General features: G+C 38.2%; 1 protein-coding gene and 2 long non-coding RNA genes across 4 annotated transcripts in view; all 3 read right to left on the bottom strand.

Moving 5' to 3' along the window:
- Positions 1 to 481: 481 nt before the first annotated feature.
- On the bottom strand, positions 482 to 1,756 carry LOC122147180. Its single transcript, XR_006161455.1, has 5 exons — positions 1,743 to 1,756; positions 1,168 to 1,661; positions 982 to 1,098; positions 774 to 885; positions 482 to 677 (listed from the first exon to the last, which is right to left on the bottom strand). It is a non-coding gene; the product is annotated as an uncharacterized LOC122147180 (long non-coding RNA).
- Positions 1,757 to 1,764: 8 nt separating this feature from the next.
- LOC122147181 lies at positions 1,765 to 2,375 on the bottom strand. The gene is made up of 4 exons (XR_006161456.1): positions 2,308 to 2,375; positions 2,179 to 2,220; positions 1,937 to 2,110; positions 1,765 to 1,857 (listed from the first exon to the last, which is right to left on the bottom strand). It is a non-coding gene; the product is annotated as an uncharacterized LOC122147181 (long non-coding RNA).
- A 4,209-nt stretch (positions 2,376 to 6,584) lies between these two features.
- The window catches only part of LOC109068551 (cAMP and cAMP-inhibited cGMP 3',5'-cyclic phosphodiesterase 10A-like), a 95,561-nt gene continuing 82,441 nt past the window's right edge, over positions 6,585 to 19,704 (bottom strand). Inside the window, exons 12-22 of one of the 2 annotated variants that reach the window (XM_042768423.1) lie at positions 19,391 to 19,483; positions 18,204 to 18,390; positions 16,816 to 16,958; positions 16,339 to 16,422; positions 15,601 to 15,751; positions 14,157 to 14,312; positions 12,498 to 12,670; positions 11,501 to 11,612; positions 11,257 to 11,337; positions 10,969 to 11,057; positions 6,585 to 9,585 (exon numbers count right to left, since the gene is read on the bottom strand). In XM_042768423.1, the coding sequence (XP_042624357.1) occupies positions 9,465 to 9,585; positions 10,969 to 11,057; positions 11,257 to 11,337; positions 11,501 to 11,612; positions 12,498 to 12,670; positions 14,157 to 14,312; positions 15,601 to 15,751; positions 16,339 to 16,422; positions 16,816 to 16,958; positions 18,204 to 18,390; positions 19,391 to 19,483 (1,390 nt within the window). In that variant the 3' untranslated portion in view covers positions 6,585 to 9,464. The remainder of the gene's footprint in view (positions 9,586 to 10,968; positions 11,058 to 11,256; positions 11,338 to 11,500; positions 11,613 to 12,497; positions 12,671 to 14,156; positions 14,313 to 15,600; positions 15,752 to 16,338; positions 16,423 to 16,815; positions 16,959 to 18,203; positions 18,391 to 19,390; positions 19,484 to 19,704) is intronic. The other variant, XM_042768424.1, reaches the window with a different exon arrangement.

Raw genomic sequence — 19,704 nt, 5'->3', positions numbered from 1 at the left:
GACTCTACAAGATGGAAAGCACAGAATCAAAGCATATTATACAAAATGATACATACACATTCAAAGGTCTGTATATAACACACCCTGCATGTCTGCACACTAAAATAAATGCAGGACAAATCCATACACATCAGCTGAACAGACAAATGAATGGATGCAGTAGCCTCCCTGCAGCCTTGTATTACACACAGTATACCGCACAAACATCATAAGAGGCCAAATTCGTAAAAAAAAACAACCCAAAAAAACCCTATTTCCTCTGCCACAGCAGGACATTTTTTTACCTAAATTGAAAGCACACATACTAATAAAAATAATTCAACACATATTGGTCCCTCAGCAGCCGACCACTGTCGTCATCAGGGAAGATTGCCGGATTGTCCCAGTCCATGGCTGGTGGCACTCTGGGGGCCCTCTCCTTCCTCAGGCAGGCCCACATTGGGGAGGACAGCACAAGCCACAGTAATATCACATGGCCCTAACAGGGTTGACCCTTAATTTGTGAAGGCAGTGAAAGCGTGCCTTCAGGAGGCCAAAGGTCATTTCATCTCTGGCCCTGGTCCTGGCATGGGCATGGTTGTAGGCCTGCTGTGCTTCCTGGGGGTCTGTGAAAGGTGTCAGGAGAAAAGGCTGGCAGCCATACCCCCTGTCTCCCAGCAACACACCAGAGAATTCACCTGTCAACACAAAATCTCATCATTACTACCTCATAAACTAACATTGATATTCTTGACACAGCCATGATGGTTATAAATAGGGGTTGTGTGGCTTACCTTGTGATAGGCACTGATAGATTTCAGAGGCCTGAAAGATTCTGGAGTCATGGACTGAGCCAGGCCATTTTGCCACAACATTGCTGATCACACAGTCAGCATTGCAGACCATCTGAAATCATAAGATGAGGAATATTACACCAATCAATGCACATCATTGGCAATGGAGAGTGTTCGTCAATGGACAATATCAAAAAGTTATGTTCACCTGAACATTAATGCTGTGAAAGGATTTTCCTATTCACAAAATCGGCCTCATGGGCACCTGAGGGGGCTTTTATCCTTATGTGTGTGCAGTCCACTGCACCAATGACATTGGGGAAACCTGTCACACAAAGTAATGAGTATCCTACTATGTGTTAACAGTTGTCCTGTAATTTGTAGATCCTCTTACCTGCAATCCTATAGAACTCCTCTTTCATGTCACAGAGTCTTCTGTGGCCAGGGAAGGAGATGAAGACATCTGCTAATGCTTTGATAGCCAGACACACACTCCTTATTGTGCGGCAAATTGTGGCCTTGTTCAGCTGTTCTGCATCCCCCACTGAGTACAGGAAGGCTCCACTAGCAAAAAAGCGCAAGGCCACACAAACCATTTGCTCCACACAGTGCATGGCTCCGTGCAGTGCGGTGCTTAATCCTGGGACCCAGTAGTCTGCATAGATACCTGATGCCATCTGCAGAAAACCTGTATCTTTCATATAGATGGTCATCAGGGAAGGCCAGTGGGTCCAACCGGTCCCTGAAGACCCTTTCTCGCCTGAAGGCTCTCCTCAGCACAAGTGCTTCTTCATCCACCACATCTCGCAATAATGGGCATGCCATTGTCAGAGCAGAAAGGAACACACAATTTTGGGCCTTCATATAGGCTAGTGGCCACACCTGGTGCTGGTGGGCCTTGGTATAGGAGGCCGGTGCCTTATAACGATGACTTGGTTGTACTGATTGCTGTGAAAAATAAAAAAATACCTTAGAAAGATGCCAACGTCCTGTGTGCTCACAATAAGAGCTCATATGTCATGGCTCACTTGACTTTACGAGAATATACCTAATTTTTATTTTGAGCTGTGTCATCTTCTTGGAGCTGGGGGAGGAAAGAAAAATAATGATTAATACATTTGTGTTACAGTTAGCATACAGTGTACATTGAAGGCATATCTCACCTCCCTCTCAAGTTTTTTTATTTCAAGGTCCAGTTTCCTAATTGTCCTCTTTTTTATTTCGGACTCCAGTGCAAGATTTTCTATCTTTTTCTTCTTGTACTGAATGTCTATGTCTGTCAGTTCTATTTTGCGCCGGAGGTGGTTGCCATACAACTTTCTGATAGCTTGTGAGCTCTGTGAACACAATACAATTAGCGCAGCTGGAATTTGGCAGGATGTGGTGTCCTTTTATTAATAAGCACTATGTTGCCAGGCTGGTTTTCCCACTGTATAGCATCTGGGTCCTGTAAAAGAAATTAGATTTTTTGATTTTGATGAGGACTCCTCACCATTGTAGAGTAAATAGTACTTTCACAGTCTTAACATGATACCTCATGCCTTCTGGAATCCACAGAGATGGTCTCCTCCTCATCATCGTCTCCATCATGTGCTGTTGCTGTACTGGGGCTTTCACCCTATCACATTTAATCGGATTCATATTGAAGCTAGTAGACAAGACATGCCAGGCCTACAGTATGCCTTTGATGGAGTACTCACTGGATCAGCATCGTCTGGTGCTTGTGCTGGTGGCTCTAACAGGAACACAGTGCTGCCAGACACTGCAAGGCAATAGGTAAACCAAAGTCAGACAGTCCAAATTGATTCAATATGAATGTGGTTGTATTCCATGTAGAGATGGAAGGACATACCTTGAATGAAGCGGGTGGCATCTTGGGAGGAACCTATGCTCGTCTCTTTCCCCCCAGGGATCCCCTCTAAGACGGGCCTGCCTTTATTTAGCTCCAAGGCCATGTCCTCTGCTGGGGTAAGGTCAGCCTTTGGTGACCCACCACCCGTGCCTTGTCTGTGGGTATTCTTTTTCACTGCTAAAACAGTACAGACAATGTGTGAGCAGGCACCTTCTGGGTACAATATATGCTTGTGCTTTGTTAAATATTAGTCAGGGACCATACCATTCTGCAGAATGTTCTTGTATTTGATTTTGACCTGCTGCCATGTCCGTTTTGGCCCGTTCATGTTTAATCTACATCACACGCACACACACACACACACACACACATTCTTTATCACAAGAACATTTAATGGAGTCACACTGACAAAAATGACTTGGTATTTTTGTATTGTTTTCAGTAAAAATATATAAAGAAAAATCACTAAAGATGTATTTTCTTGATTTTCTAAATGACCTAGCAAAATAAGTATAGGTTTAGACCAAAAATATAAACTTCAAGTAAATGTGTGCTTTAAAACAAGCAAAAAATTTAAATATCTGTCAATATAATAAGAAAAATTGTCTTGAAATAAGTTTACTTTTTCCATAAACACTTACTTTTAGAAAAGTTCTCTTGTTTCACTGGCAGAGTTTTTTGCTTATTTTCCTAGGTTATTTTGCTCTAGAAAATATTTAAGATTTTTTTTAGATATTTTTTTTTTACTGAAAACAAGACAAAAATACTAAGTAAGAAAGACATTTTTGCAGTGCAGTGAGCAACCGACCTTGGGTCCTTTGAAAGGCGCTATATAAATTAAAGTGATTATTATTATAGCTCATCTATGTATTCAAGAAAATTTTATTTATATAGCACTTTTCACAATTGTTTCATTCTGTCAAAGCTGCTTTACATTAATAAAAGCAGGGGAAAACCAAAAAAAAACCGGTGGACAACATAATAAGCAGAGTACAACGGCTAAGATTAAAACCGTACTGAGCGTAGTAACGTAAAATAATAATGTAAGGCTTTAATAATAATATATTAGAGCTTTATACAGTGTGATGGAGTTACGTTACACAATTTCACTCATATATGCAGTGCATTTCAATAAAAAATTTAACCGTTTCATAATTACAGTTCAACTGCGTTTTTGGAGATGTGAATTAAATATTTGATTTGTAATTGTGATGTTTCAGCGGAGCGGTGAGTGTGTAATTGTGCACTACTTACGCATTCAGGCGGTCTGCAATACTTTGCCACGCTTTTTCTCTTTGCTTTATTACTGTGGCGGTGTTGCCTTTCTTCTTAATTATATCTTTTTTACCTCCTCGTATGCCTCCATGAGGATTTGTGCTTCCGACGGGGGGGAAAAGTACGCGGCTCTAGTTGCCATGGTAAATCAGTTAATCTGTGATCTGTGGCGGGGTCTATTTGAGTGAGCCGTGAGCGCGCACCTATCCAGGATTGCTTGCTTTCACCTGGCTTAATGAATCCGTGTCTGCTCATCCTGGCTTGGTCTTTGTGCAACCAATTAAGCCTGGACGCACATGTTTTGGCTTTATTGAGCTCAGCTGAGTCATTTATCCCGGATGTCTTAATTCTACTTTTGTGCAACAGGCCCAAGGTCCTGCCCTCCGGGCTCTCCCTGTTGCCCCATGTCTTCACGAAATTTGTGGAGGCAGCCCTTGTTCCCTTGAGAGAGCAGGGCATTCAAATTCTCAACTACCTCGACGACTGGCTCATACAAAAGAAAAAAAACTCAGTCTCAGGATCAGTTGTATGAAGACAGGTACTTAGTGCTCTGACACCAAAGCTGGTTGGGCCTTCAGATCGGAGTATGCCTCATGCAGGGATGTGCTCAGTCGGTGTTGAACTGCCTAAACTTGTTCAAGAGCAGGATGGCGGTCCCACTGAAACAGTTTCAGAGGCTCCTGGGGCATATGGCAGCTGAAGCGGCAGTCATGCAGAAGCAGGGTTTTCATTGACAGAAACTTCAGCTCAACTGACTGCAAAGGCACAACTGGGCCCTGCTGTAGTGCTTTGAGCATTTGAGACAGGTCCAAAAAGGGTATAGAGGTGGGGCGGGGAGGATTTAAACTTCTCGTCCCCCTAAGGAACCTTATGACCAGGTCATGCTTACCTACCGATTTCCCTTCCAAGGGGTCTTGATTGGCAGCAATTGCAGCCACATAGACTTAAGGGTGGAGAGAGACAGCCTTCACTCCAACCCCTGCTGCAAAAAGGACAGCACAGATAGTGCTCTCGCCGAAGTGATGGTGTCAACTACCCCCTGGGGTAGGTCATCTAGAACCTCTGTGTCCTGTCCAGGGACCAGAAATGATGGTTCCAGAGGTCTGGATGTGGGTGCCACAGGGTGCCCTGTCTCTGAGTCAGTAGATCCTTCCTCAGAGGAATTTACACAACAGTCACAGTGTTTTCCGTTTTGCAGAACAGCACATGCTTGCCTCATAAACGCCCTCCGAGACAGTTCAAGGCAAGGCATACTGCTAACAACTCTAGGCAGACGTGATGGAACATCCGGTGCTAGGCCCTCACTCGATAAATCTGTGAGAACTGGTAGAGGGCTGGATTCCATATGTAGAGACCAAAGTGGATTCCATATGTGTAAAGTCCACTGTATAGCCTCAGAGCCCATGTTTCCCTGACAGAATTCTGCCATTTTCCAAGAGAGTTACAATCACCTCTAATCTTCCATATGCACCTAAACGGATGTTCATATGTGTAAGTGCTTCCTAACCTCCTTCGGGAAGGATGGGTCTTCCGCAACATTCCTGTTCCAATTGGAATGGGTACGTTTTCCCAGTGTTGTCCAATCTCACTGAGTGGGTAGTGCTATGAAAACAGTGGCTGACCTTCTTGTTGCGAGACCCGGCCTACGCCAAAAAGGGGGCACAGGAGGCTTGCACAGGACACTGGAAGGGACAGCATCCATGGCGTTTTGGTAGGGATCCCAATTTGTCGTTCATTACCGACATGACGTCAAGAGTGACTGACTGAAAGGGAATGTCTTGGTTTACGTATATAACTGTCGTTCCTTGAAGGAGGGAACAGAGAGAAGTCCTGTCGCCACATCTGCTGTACCACCGCTGAGCAGCCAGGTTACCGGCTTGGCTCCTCAGCGAAAACCTGGTGTGCGTTGCACCTGCTGGCTTTTTATGCTCATGCTGTGATCAGCGGCAGCTGGATGCAATCATCACATGCCAATGTGCATTGGCTCATTTAGTTGCACTCAAAGTGGATTGGTCTCTCTGAGCGAGATCCCAATTTGTCGGTCATTACCGACGTGACGTCTCTGCTCCCTCCTTCAGGGAATGATAGATGGCGGTAGACACAAAGGATTCAGAATGGACTTGTCACAGCTTCAGCACTGCAGCTATGATTAGTAATTTATCTCCCAGCTGGATTCCATACACTTTCTTTACGCAAGCAGTTCTAACCCTCCCCTTTTAGGAAAATCTGATTCACTCTTGTGTCCCATATCCAAATAACAGTCACAAAATGGCTTCATATGGTTTTCAATTTTACTTACCATGTTTCCCCTGCTGTTAAAATGTGGTAAGACACGAACCCTGATGTAAAGAAACCATTTTGTGTCATCCCGAATAATTATAGTTATAAACATAATGTTGATTTTAATAAAGACGATTAAGCTGAAGCTGATTTACCTGTACTCATTCTAGATATGTTCAAAATTAAGATGAGCTATTTGGACACTTGTGGAACATGTTCAGGTAAAATCTTTGTGTTACTTTGCTAGGATACCTGTGTGAAAACACACTGCCACCTGTTGCAAAAAATTCTGAACAACAGGCTAATGTTTATGTACTACTTTATTTTTGTGTACTACTATATATTAATTATATTAGTTAATATGATTGTACATAGTGCTGTTCTATTTCAATATCCATGGCAAATTGATTATTGTAAATCTTTATGTAAGGAAGTAAATAAATAAACACATACATACATAAAAATTCAGAAAATACATATTACACAATTTGTATTTATCAGAAATATTTAATAAAAGTAATTACTGCTCATACATTTAGAGTTGAGACATTTATCTCGGGCAACAGTATACAGTTTCTCTAAATGAACATTCGCTTTATTCCATAATGTACAATTTGTTCTGTACAAAACAATAATGCTAAACTTTGTATAAAAAATATAAGTTAATTTAAAATTGAACTGTAATTAACAAAATAACAATGGTAATAATCAATAATTGTGGCAATAATAATATAATAGGAGCAATAATATTAATAACAATAATAATAGTCTCTAAACATAGTGCATATGAGGGGAATGACAACTGGTTGTGGATGTTCTTGGGTGACTGAGGTGAGCGGTGCTGAAATGACTCTGTAGTACACGGGGTTGGTAGCATTACTCCAGAGTGAACACACACACATACTCGCATGCGCACAGGATCAGAAAGTGCATGACTGCCTAAGATAGCACCATTAGAATGTAGCTTACTTACATCTCCAAACTCAATCTCTCTACACACAGTGCATTGGAAGCCATGATTAACATTCCCATATCCGATGGTGTACACCATTGGTACACTTAAAAACTAACAGGCATCTTGAAGCAGTTTGTGACAGTATTGATTACATTCACTCATCAGTCCCGCAGTATTTACAGTAGGCCATCAGTCAGTCAGAGCTCCATCACTGTCTGCAGGGACTGCAGGTGCATCTTACAGATACAAAGAAAAAAAAACTGAAAATCTGAAACGAAGGCATTATATTGATGGTAAACATTTTTGTTTGGTCGCAACTTGAGATTCAGCTTAGTCTGCGTTTGACAACTTCTAATGTAGATGAAATAAATCTTACTCTCCAGAAAGTGCAATTGTCAGTGTCAGATGCATTTTCAATCGCCCCTTCACTAAGCTCCATCCCATTGGTTACTGTTCTTTGCTCACACAAACTTGTACAGACTGTTCCATAGAAACTGGAGCAGAATGTGTTCATAAAGCAGTGAAGAAATGTGACATTAAAAAGCATCATTCATCTGTTGATTTTTTGTAAAGAAATGTTTGATTTTCACAGAAACAATGATCTCTGAAGACTGTGATTTGGGAATGAGAGTTACAAAATTTAATCCACAGTATGACCTTCTAAAGGTTTATTTAAATTTGGAAAAGGGAAAGTAATGTGTTTATCTTTCTGTTCTCATTATTAGATAGTTTTGTGTGTTGTAGAAACATTTTTGTAAGATTTCTATCCAATTCCTTTTAAAGAATCCAAACATGCAGAATTCAAATGTACATTAGAGAAGAGGAGCAGTTTGTCTGGTTTTATGGGGGATGCACTAGTCAAACACACCTGAACCAATCAAACACACCTGAACCAGCTAATCAAGGTGTTCAGGGCTACTTGATAATTACAGACAGGTGTGTTGGAGCATGGTTGGAACTTACGTCTGCAGGATGGTAGCTCTCCAGGAGCAGGGTTAGAAATCCCTGCACTAGTTAGTAAGATAGGATTGGTCGGGTATTTTGAAGGGGGCTAGTCCACAGAGTTAAAGGGAGAGGTCCCACAGAAATGAAAATTCTGTCATTATGTACTCTTTAAGTAAACCAATGGGCAAAGTGTGCAAAAATGTACTAAAATAATAATTTACATTTTGGCTTGTTTTCCATCAAATCATATCATATGCCCTCAGAACACTAAAATGCAGCACGATTCGCATGGGATCATTCTGTAATCCTTTTCTTTAATTTCTGTAAATAAATGTAACTGTTCGATTCATACAGTTACATTTATTTTTTTATTTTTATTTTTTAGTTGTTTCTTTAAGACTTCTGTTCTTGAACATCTAATTAGTGTGCTTCAGTTGACGTGTAAGCGCAGGCAGTCTGACGTCAAAAACTTGCATGAAGGGGGTTTTAAGTTTTAAAATTTACAGTAAGTTTTTGGTACAATGGAAACAGAAACATTTGATTCCTTATTTGATCTCTTTTAAATTTCAATAACGCTATGAACTTCAACGGGTTAAATGTCATATCAGGTTTGAAGATGCTGCAGATCTCAGTGAGGAACACCGTGACTTGTGTGTGACTACAGTAAGGTTCAGAGTGAAAATTTTGCCATCACAAAAGCTCTTTGCTTTGGAAGGACAAGCTTTAGGGTATTTTTGTTTTCAGCTCCACTCAGAATAGGCTGTATTTCTTCATTCAAGTACTGCAAAACATCTTTGCTCAAAATATTATATAAAACATCCATCAGACCACCAGAGTGATGGGTTTATCGTGCCTCATGCACCTTTACCGTGACTTAACATTCTTTCTGTCTGTCTTAAAAAATAAATCCACTCAGGTAGCTTTGCGTACAACATTTGTGACCACAGCAGGATAAAAAGTACCATTTTAACTAGACGAACCATCTTCTAGTTACAAGTCACCCAACCAGATCGTAACTCAGGTTCGTATTTAAGGCCTCTTCAAATGTAAGACCAGCAAAGAAACTGAGATAAAGAAAAATAATCACCTAAATAAAAATATGCAGAAGAAACCTCCTAAGGAAAAGTACTGCTATTCTGCTGAAGTGATCCCACACAGAGTGGACTTGAGTCCCAGCCATCAACGAGGGAGCCCTGATGTCATTAGAGTGTACGCCTCCGTCACCAACTGAGGTAACATTATGTTTTGTTTCTTTTTTCTGAATGTATCCTTCCCCGCCTGCCCTCTGCACTTCCTCCTGTCTCTGCAGGATGTGGGACTGTCCACAGGAAGTCCAGTGTCTCTGGCAGGGTGTAGGTGGCACTGTGGGACAGGTGCCACAGATTCAGTTGTCCACTTTTACTGGTCCACTGTCTGTTGTCTCGCTCAGTTCGGCCTTGTCATTGGAAGCCCACGCAGAGGTGTCCTCTCCTTGCACGATTCGTTCCCATTGGGCCAGGTTTTCACTGCAAACACAGATAGCTCTTCACATTATCACAGCAAAAACACAACAGTTGGTCTATAGTTTAAATGTGGCAAAACAATTCACAAATTAAGTGACTAAAGTGAGAAATATCACACTTTTTTTTTTTTTTTCATAAGAAACGTTTCTTGAGCAGCAAATCAGCATATTAAAATGATTTCTGAAGCATCATGTGACACTGAAGAATGGAGTAATAATGCTGAAAATTCAGCTTTGTCATCACAGGGATAAACTGCATTCTAAAATTTTATTATAGTAACACTTTAGAATAGGAACACTTATTCACTATTAACTACAACATTTCCCCCAATAATGTGTTTAATTAGTACTAATAAATTGCTAATATTCTAGTAAAATGCATGTTAATGAGCAACTAGTTAAGAGACCAGAATAAAGTGTTACCATTATGATTATTATTATTATTATTATTTGATAAATGCATGTGAGGTGAGGCAAGATACTTCTTTGAAAAAAAAAAACCAAACAAAAAAAAACCCAACAACAAAAAAACCTTTTCAAAGACAGTGTAGGATTTTAAATAAATATGGCTATTAAAACATTCTTAAATACTTTTAGTCAGAATTGTTGTTGCATTTCTAAGTTGTGCTCTGTTTGGTTATAAAGTATATGGCTAATGATGATTTTATTAATGGTAACAGTTGCTGTGTTGAAATGCTGATTTTATATTTAAAATGTAGCTTGTAACTTGAATGTAACTTGAATTAATTTGTTTATTTTAAAATCTTAATGCATTTATTCGTAAATGCTTAAAATCATTATTTTTAGATAAAATATAAAATCTGTTTTTGAATATTTCCATTATTGTTTTTTTTCCATTTTATAGATTAGTTGTTACAACCCTAAAAAAGTCAATTGAAGTCTGTCACTAGAGTAAAAGAAACAATGCTGTCAGGGTGATCCAAACCCAGACAGGAAGAAAAAAGGTGGTCAAACTCAATTTGTTTGTTTTTTTAGGTCTGCCCTTTTTTTAAATTTATGTAGCATGCAGGGCAAAAACAGAGGGTTTATAAATTATAAATTATATAAATTCTATTCATCACTATAAGCAAAACTTTACCATTAAGTAATATACAGTAGCTCATTAGCCTGTAATGTAACATAGCCACTTGGCACATTAATTTTAAAATAAGTTGACATGCGGTCAAAGGTATGCAAATAGCGATTAGAACTGTTTTGAACAAGACTCATCCAGGAATTTGTTTTATAATATTAGCTTTGCCAAGCAGATTTCGAATTATTAGTCAATTGATTCAATTTGCTTAATAAAAGTGTCTACGAAGACATGATTATATCACAGCATTGGAGCATTAATGCAGTCAGACATTGTGTTGAGCGTGTGACTGACCTGCAGGCTGTAAGCAGAGGACTGGAGGGAGGAAACAGCTCTGACAGGGTGGTGTAACAGGGAATAGCCACAGCATTGTAAAACCCCACCTGAGAACATTGGTTAAACAGGACTCAGGTACTACTGAACATGGAAAGACATTAAAAATGGTGTCGCAACTCAAATTTAGCATATAACAGTTAACCTGCCTACCTAGGCACCTTTTTAGGCACACTTCTCACGTGAAGCCATGGGATAGGAAAAGCAATGTTCTTCTAGGAGCTTGATAATGACAAAGTTCTGATTTACCTGTCCCTGGGGAACCTCATCCTTTTTATCCCTGTCCATCATAGGGATGGGCTGCATTCCAATCTTCTTCATTTCATCCCCCTATCATTACAAACAAGATGAACAATTTCACTGACTGTCCTTCTGAGGTCTGGCCTGCAGTTTGACATACCATTCTAAACAATTCAGTGATATGTTTAGAGATTTAATTACACAATATTGTTACAACAAGATTCATGCTTGGTTAAGAATGATTAAAGCTAACCTCAGCCCAGAACTCAGCATAGATGTCATTGGCTGTGAGTCGTGTGACGGACCACAGTTTGGTCACAGAGCAGAGATCACAGGCCGTCATCATCAGACCAATAACACGGTCCCTGCGGCGGACAAATAATCATAAAGCAATTCATCAGCGGGATCAGATCAGGGTGTGAGTTACACATACTAGGAATTCTCTACATTAGGATACAAAGCTATTGCTTTGCTTGAATTAAGTTAAACCTTTTTTTAATTTAATGTAATTATTATTATTTTTATTTTTTTTTTTTTATTTTTATTTACACTGATTTGATTTAGTAATGTCTGGGTGCATTATGATAATTATTCTTTTTGGAAGAAAATTTAATTGTCATGAAAATAATAATCAATGTCATAATAGAAAAATAAAAAATAAATAAAAAGGCTTTCTTTGCACAAAATAAGAATTTAGGCTGAAATGTAACCTGGATATATTTTCTGTGGTAACTTTATTTTAAAGTGATGTAGTTACATGTTATATGTACTAACTAAATAATAACAGAAAATTATGCAAAATTACAAGCAGCTAATCCTAAACCAAACCCTAACCTTTAACATACAGTAAGTGCATGCAGTTAATTAGTACTTGTGCAATTACACTAAGAAAATCTCAACTTCAAATAGAGTGTAACAGTTTTTGTGAGATTCACTCAAGCAGTATGTTACTACAGTGGTTCCCAACCCCGGTCCTGGAGGCACCCCAACACTAAACATTTTGCATGTCTCCTTTCTCTGACACACCAATTTCAGGTCTTGGAATCTCTCTACTAATGAGCCGATGACCTGAATCTGGTGTGTTGGATTGCAGTGTTGGGATGCCTCAAGGACCAGGGTTGGGAACCACTGTGTTACTACTTCAAGCACAGCCTATGTCACTGTTTCGGTGGATCCCTGAAAATATCTCTGAAGTTGAGGTAAGATTTACAAGAGCTCTGCAATAATGGAGATGAACTATGACCTCTGACCTGTGAGCACGGTTGTTGAGGTCCAGCGCCCCTGTGGCCAGCAGTTCAGCCAGCTGCTTGCGGTTGCCGAAATACAAAGCGAGGTCTGTAGCAATGATGGCCTTTCTGATGATCTCCAGCACCTGCTCATACTCACTGGAAGTCAGGTTGGAGAAAATATTGTGCCCTTCCAGCTATGAGAAAAAAAGAGATCAATAAAAAAGCAAAAGCTCCACTTATGGGGCGTCTGGCTCTGCTGGAGAGTTACAGCGAAGCCAAAGGGACATCCAAGAGATGGCTGACAACCTTATGATGGGAAATTTCTTAAATATGGAAATTAGAAAAAAAGAGACATTAGACCACATTCTTTTTTGTGGTTAACCTCATGAGAATACAGAAATTAGATTTTGGGGCAAATTGTGCTCTATTCATAAATGTCAACATAACATATCTAGTGCAATTAACAGTGAGTTATTACCACCCATGAAAAGCAGGCAGTAAACAGAATTTCATTTAAAAGACATGTTTGTGTACATTTTCTTGTAATTGCAGCAGTAATTCATCAAAAGATGATTAAAGGAAAATATTGTTAAAACTGGGAATAGATCCACACATGTGATTCAGTAAAGTGCACTGGCATTTAAAAAAGCTGAATCAGAGTGTTGGAGTGATGATCTACAGTCCTCTACAACTGGCCTGTATAACGGGGATCTGAAATGCATTTGGCAGAAATTTTGGGGGCATGTTTGCACCGATACTTGATTTGGAAATAAATGGCTATACCATGTGAATGCATCCTTGTATCTCAGCTTCTGTCAATATGACATTTAAAGACAATGTGATGGTTATTGCATGCAAGGCACTACAGGCAAAAACATTGTTTTTTTCTTTTTCATGATTTTTTCTTTTATTTTTTTATTTTTTTATGATTTTGGTTTTTGTGTCTTTTTTTTTTTTTTTGTTTTATGTTTTAGACTAGTGGAAAGAAAACATCAAAAAATACACTTTGAAGTCTTTCATTTTATTCATTAGCATCTCTAGATTTTAAAGGCCATTTTCTTAAAATGAAGCTTACAGCATTACAGCATTAGGTGTATATAATTTACTGTCTATTCCTATCTATATCTATAATGCATTACTTTTACATCTAGAAGTAAGTATCTAAGTTACTTTTTAAAATAAGTAATGCAAGTTATTTTGTTTTCACATGTATTCACTGACACATCTCTTGTCTCCTTATTAAGAGAAATTTTGATTGACGTACAGAGGCATTTCCTTTAGCCTGAGGCTTGTTAATTTCTCTTTTGGTGTGAAAGGGCCTTTATAGTTACCAAAAATATAACTTTTAGATTTTTTTGTTATTAAAATTAAATAAGCAAGCCCAGCTCAGATGACAAAAAGTAATGCAAAAGTAACATAATGCATTACTTTCATAAAAGTAACTAAGTAATGCAATTAGTTACTTTTTTTATGGAGTAACGCAATATTGTAATTACTGTTAAAAGTAACTTTCCCCAAAACTGGACTTTAATATGCCAACAAAATTAAACATTAATTTTGAAACTGGCTTTATCCAGTGTTCAGATTTCTGTTCTTGAGATGTACACAAATCAGTGCACATTCACATTTAGCGTGTTTGAAGCTATCGTACCGAACTGGCACAGTGTGTAGGAGCTTTACCTGCAGGATGGACACTGTCTGTGAAAAGTGATGCTGTTCCATGGTGGATGTGGAATACAGAGCAGCCAGCGGATGGTCAAACTTCTGCAGATAACTGTTACTGTAGCCACGGTGGTCCAGGTCATGACATAAGCAGGCAATCAGCAAGCCTTTCCTCTGTGTGAGAAGACATAAGCAGGGCAAGGAAGTAAGTCAGTGACAGAAAAGGACCGGTTTACACCAAGAATTATAACTACAAAGGTAACTATAATGTTAACTATATTAGCAACCACACCAGCAGACTATAATGTTCTGTTTATTATAATTGTGCGCTGAAGTTGAGCTGTCTAAAGCTTTAAATGTTCAAGCTTTAAACTGTATTCTGAATGGCTTTTAAAATGTTATCGCTCCTAAGCTGTAAAAAACATTCTGGAAGGATTCGTTCCTCTGAGTTGTCATCGTTGCTGTGGTTTAATTAAAACAAATATTAAAACTTCATAGTTATAGTTATCTTTACAGTTATTGTGTTTGGTGTGAACGGGCCTTAACTCATTTGTTTTTAACATAGAGCAGCTATGTTACTAAAATTAGTAACAAGCTAATTTTTTCTTTAAAAAAGTAGGGGAAAAGTTTAGTTAATGGCTTTTGCTTCTATAACCATGTTTCTCACTATAATTAGAGTTCATTCTATATTTTTCAAAGTAAATATATTTATATTTATGTTTAATACTGTCATCCTCATTGTTTTTCTACCAGACACTGTAATGAATTGTGTGTGTGTGTGTGTGTGTGTAGTATATAGTATAGTATATGGCATACAGGTACAGTTTTGGTGGTATGGTTACTTTTAAAGGTGGGTAAAAGGGTAGGGTCAACCATATAATTAGATATCATTACAGAAATTAATGACAGATGTACATCTGTACTTTGTACATACAAAGTAAATGTACATTGTAAAAACATGTATATACACAATAAGTGTATTGCATTGACTTATTTATTTATATGTTAGTACATAGTACTTGAAGTAATGCCACATAAAATGGGACCAACATAAGTCACAATTGTATCTTTGTCATAATAAAGTTCAATAATTGGGTCTTTGTTGTTCAGCACACTGTGCCAGGCAGCTGTTGGTTCATGAATATCAAAAATTACATTTGCCCTGAGTGATTTGCTGAAAGGCATTGCTGGTGAGTTCTAGCCATTGTAGGATTGCGGTTTGCTGCTTACACATGGTCAGTCAACAAAATAAACCTTTCTTTAATGTAATGACTACCCCCAAAAATGGAGGAATAAATTTAGTAGTATAAAATGAATTTAGTAAGAGTATGATAGTTGCTGCACCCTTCAGTTACTGTAGTTGACTTTTTGTTTGAGGCTCGTAGTTTAGCATTTTTCTCACTGATGTGAGATGCATTTTTTATAAGTTCACAGTAAATGCTATTATGAGAACGACACTGACCTCAAGCTCAGTGAAGATCCCAGTGGTTTTTTGCAGGATGGCGTACATGCAGTGTGCCACCGTCACAGCATGTTTCCAGTTGTGGTATGGAACTCGTCTGTAATTTTTCCGCACTGACATAGTGAAGCGACACAGTTTCTCCTGCTCAAAGCTTTAATTACACAAAGAAAAAGTGATTGTACACCTTTGCCTTGTCAAAGCAGTACTGTACATGAGTGTTTCTTCATCTACGGCGCTTTTATGTCCAAAGGATTGATTTTTATTAAGACAACAGGTTTAAACATTTTGTTATATTAAGGTTGCTTATTTTTTTATTTCTTTTCAAATGCCTTTTATGCATATATTTTATCGTTCTACCCTGGTCCCAGATCTAATCCTAAAATACGAAAATCATTATTAAATGTTAATTATCATTAATCACAGTAAAACAATTCAAACAGTTATACAAATTATTCAAATATATTTTGCATGCAAATGATTCACCTGTCATTTGCAGCACCAACAATTTTGCCCCAATAAAGATTTTAGTTAGTTTAAAAGTCAAGAAAGTATGCAAAATGTAAAAATTTGATTTAATTGTTTTCATTGAGGAACACATACCGTCTATGAATTCAGCCATAGCAAGACATTTTATTCCAAACAAATAATTTCCTTCACTGCTATTTCTACTACATATGCATCCATTTCTCTTATAGGATACAAAACACACAGAGCTCTTAAAAACCGACATATTCTTACCTGGTTTTTCCACATGAATTGTAAACCATGTATACAAATATTGCAGGCCAAAGTTCCTCAAAAGGAGCAATGTCAAAGTGAAACTTAAACAGAAATATGACTCAGTTTTTTTGCAATTCAAATCTGCACAAGTGAAATATGAGCTAAAAAAACTGTTCAATACATCCTGATTACACCTGCACTCTTATGTAATGTCTACTTGTCCACACATGAAAATAACTCAAACCAATATATTTATAACCAATAAATAACAGCAAATCAATATATTTACACAAACCAATATATTTTCTAATTCACCAAACCTAATAAATAGAAAATAATGTTCGGTCACATGCTTTCAGTACCTATTTTACAGCTATTCAGTGTGGCTTGTCCAATCAGATTTAAGAGTTGCAAAATGAAATAACTACTAAGTAACCATAATTTTAAAAGCCAGTATGTACCATTGTTCTTTGACGTATGAGAGTGTAAACTCACAGTTCGATCTCTTTATATATGGCTGAAGGGAGGGAGAGTTGTGTGAGGGTCTTCCACTCCTCTGACGTGCAGATGCTGTGGTACGAAAGCTTCTCCATCGTCACCCGGTAAATGCACTCTGAATGTCTTATCCGGTGATACATCTATACACAAACACACACATACACTTTCACCCCAGGTGTCTACACAGATGCAAAATATCTAACCCTTTGAAAATAATGTGGTTGTGTTTATCTAAATTGACAGCTATCTATCTATCTATCTATCTATCTATCTATCTATCTATGTATTACCACTATAAAGTTGTAGCATCATAATTATAGTTTTAATATTCTTCCTCTATACACATCCTTCACTCATAATCAGTAAAAGAGTAAATAAATCACTGGCAAAATGTGAGGTGTAAATATAAATCCCATCAGCGGATGGCAGCAGAGCACTCATGCTCTTTTAAATATTAACATCAATAATTTTAAAAGCTGCCATGTGACAAGACTAGTGTGGGATCAGTGTTGCCAGATTGGCTTGACATCTTCCAGCCCAAAACCTGCCCACTCCATGAATAACCTGCCCAAAACGATACAATTCTATTTCCATGTCAACCAAGGTTGATAAGGATTGTGTTCATCTCCTTACAATTAAATGGTATAAATAAAATTAGAAAAAAAAAATTCACAGACTGGAGAATAATACAATAGGAAAATTAATCAAAAACTTGTCAAATACAGTAAGAGAAAATACACACTCTTCTACACACCATAACCGCCGATCATGTGTCATTCATGTTCAAATAATGAACAACAATAAAAATAATGTGCTCAACGTTGTGTTGCCTTTTAACTTCAAATCGAACAATCCATGGTTTAAAAGTTGGGTCACTCTCCCACTCTTCATTGTAACTACAACTTATTGATTGATTGAATATACAGCTACAACTTCAAAATTTGATACCTTATTGCGCTAAAAAACCGTCACTCATTAATCAAAACATCCACCAGCTGTCACTCTTGATTGGCTAAAAGGGCGGGCTGGTCCACATCAACAACGATTCTGCAGTGTAGTGCAGTTTACTAACGTCATGATGACTGATTAGAAGGAGTACATGCACACTTGGGTTTTGTTTGCTGACCAATTAGAAAACTGCCAAACTGATCCCAAACCAGCCCAAATCCACCCAAACCAATTTTAACCCCACAAAATCAAATTCAAAACCATCTGGGCAGAAATCCACCCAATCTGGCAACACTGTGTGACCCCACAAAGGACCAAGTGTAGGAAATCTCTCATAGACACTCCAAAGCCTGTTTCTTCCAAACATTCCCATTCTCTAGAAGGTGTGTTATTGTGACCAATGGATGTTTTATTAGACTCCAGGTCTGCACACTTACATTTGCACAGTGTAAGGCCAAAGCACAGAAGACGGCGAACATCTTAAAGTTGTTCTCATCAGTTTTAGTGAAGGCACTTCCTCCCAGCTTGTTAACCATTTGTACAACACCAATCACAGTCCCACGGCTGACTATTGGCATGCACAGTATATTCCTCGTCGTGTAGCCAGTGTAGAGATCTACTTCTCTGTGAAAAGCGGAACAGAAGACAGAGAAATGCACACACACACACACACACACACACACACACACACACACACACACACACACACACACACACACACACACACATTGGTATTGGTGGTTTACAGGGACTCTCCATAGGCGTAATGATTTTTATACTGTACAAACTGTATTTAAAACCTATCACTCACAGGAAATTTTGTGCATTTTTAGATTTTCAAAAAAACACAATTTAGTATGTTTTTTAAGCCTTTTGAATTACAGGGACCTCATAAACCACCTTCATATTGTAATATCTGTGTCATACCCATGTCATTATACAAATCTGTGTCCTTATAAACCCCCCAAACCAGTCCAAACACACACACACACACACACAGACACACACACACACACACACACACACAGAGAGCTGAACAAGCATAGTGCTTGTATGTGATTGAGTTAAACACACAACGGTTTCTAACGTTGGCTCATCTGGGTTTAACATAATCACCTTATTGCAGATTTACACAAACCCAGAAGCCCCATTTATCTGACATGTCCACTTTAACACCTACAACCACAGAGAACTGTGTGTCCACATGTCCAACTCAACAATACACCCATATTATGCACCTGCCGGGTCAAGCTCACCAAAACATTTTTACCCTAATTTTTTAAACAATTTTTAACAATTCCATGATGCACAAATAGATTTTAAATAACATATTATGACTATTATGATATTTTTTGAATCAAGGTGATAAGAATTTATACTTTATTTCTTTTTTTCTCTTTCTGTCTTTTCATTTTGGATTGAAAAATGACTTTTTGTGCCGTGACACTGTACCTTTACAATCAGTTGTCTAAAGCGCTCACAGTGTCACAGTGCAAAATTGTGTATTACTGTATGTTACGTTGGTCATTCATCCAGCCTTAAATGCTTAATGTGTAACCTGGTCCTTAAAGTTGCTTAAAGAAATCTCATGTGTTTTGGCTTGGAGAATGAAAATCTTCATTACCTGTTGAAACGGGGGTCTGCATAGGCATCCGGAATATTCAAAACTTCTCCTGTTCTCGCCACCTGACCTGCTATTCCTTTCTCTATAGAAAACCTGGGGGTAAGAGTTTAAAGTCAGTTAGCAATGTATGAAGTATACTTAGACTCCGATATTTATGGAGGAAAACATATCCGGTCACATTTCACCTTAAAAATAAAAATAAAATTAAAAACAAATCCAATGTTTATGACCATTACGATTGTTTTTTTGTTTTGTTTTTTTGCACTGGCATCACCGCTGAGCACATTTTGCCCCAATTGCTCATTATCTCAGAG

Source organism: Cyprinus carpio, chromosome A13, assembly GCF_018340385.1.
Source record: "Cyprinus carpio isolate SPL01 chromosome A13, ASM1834038v1, whole genome shotgun sequence".
NCBI lineage: Eukaryota > Metazoa > Chordata > Actinopteri > Cypriniformes > Cyprinidae > Cyprinus > Cyprinus carpio.
Note: the sequence above shows the minus strand (reverse complement) of the source record. Positions and strands in the feature narration are given on the sequence as shown.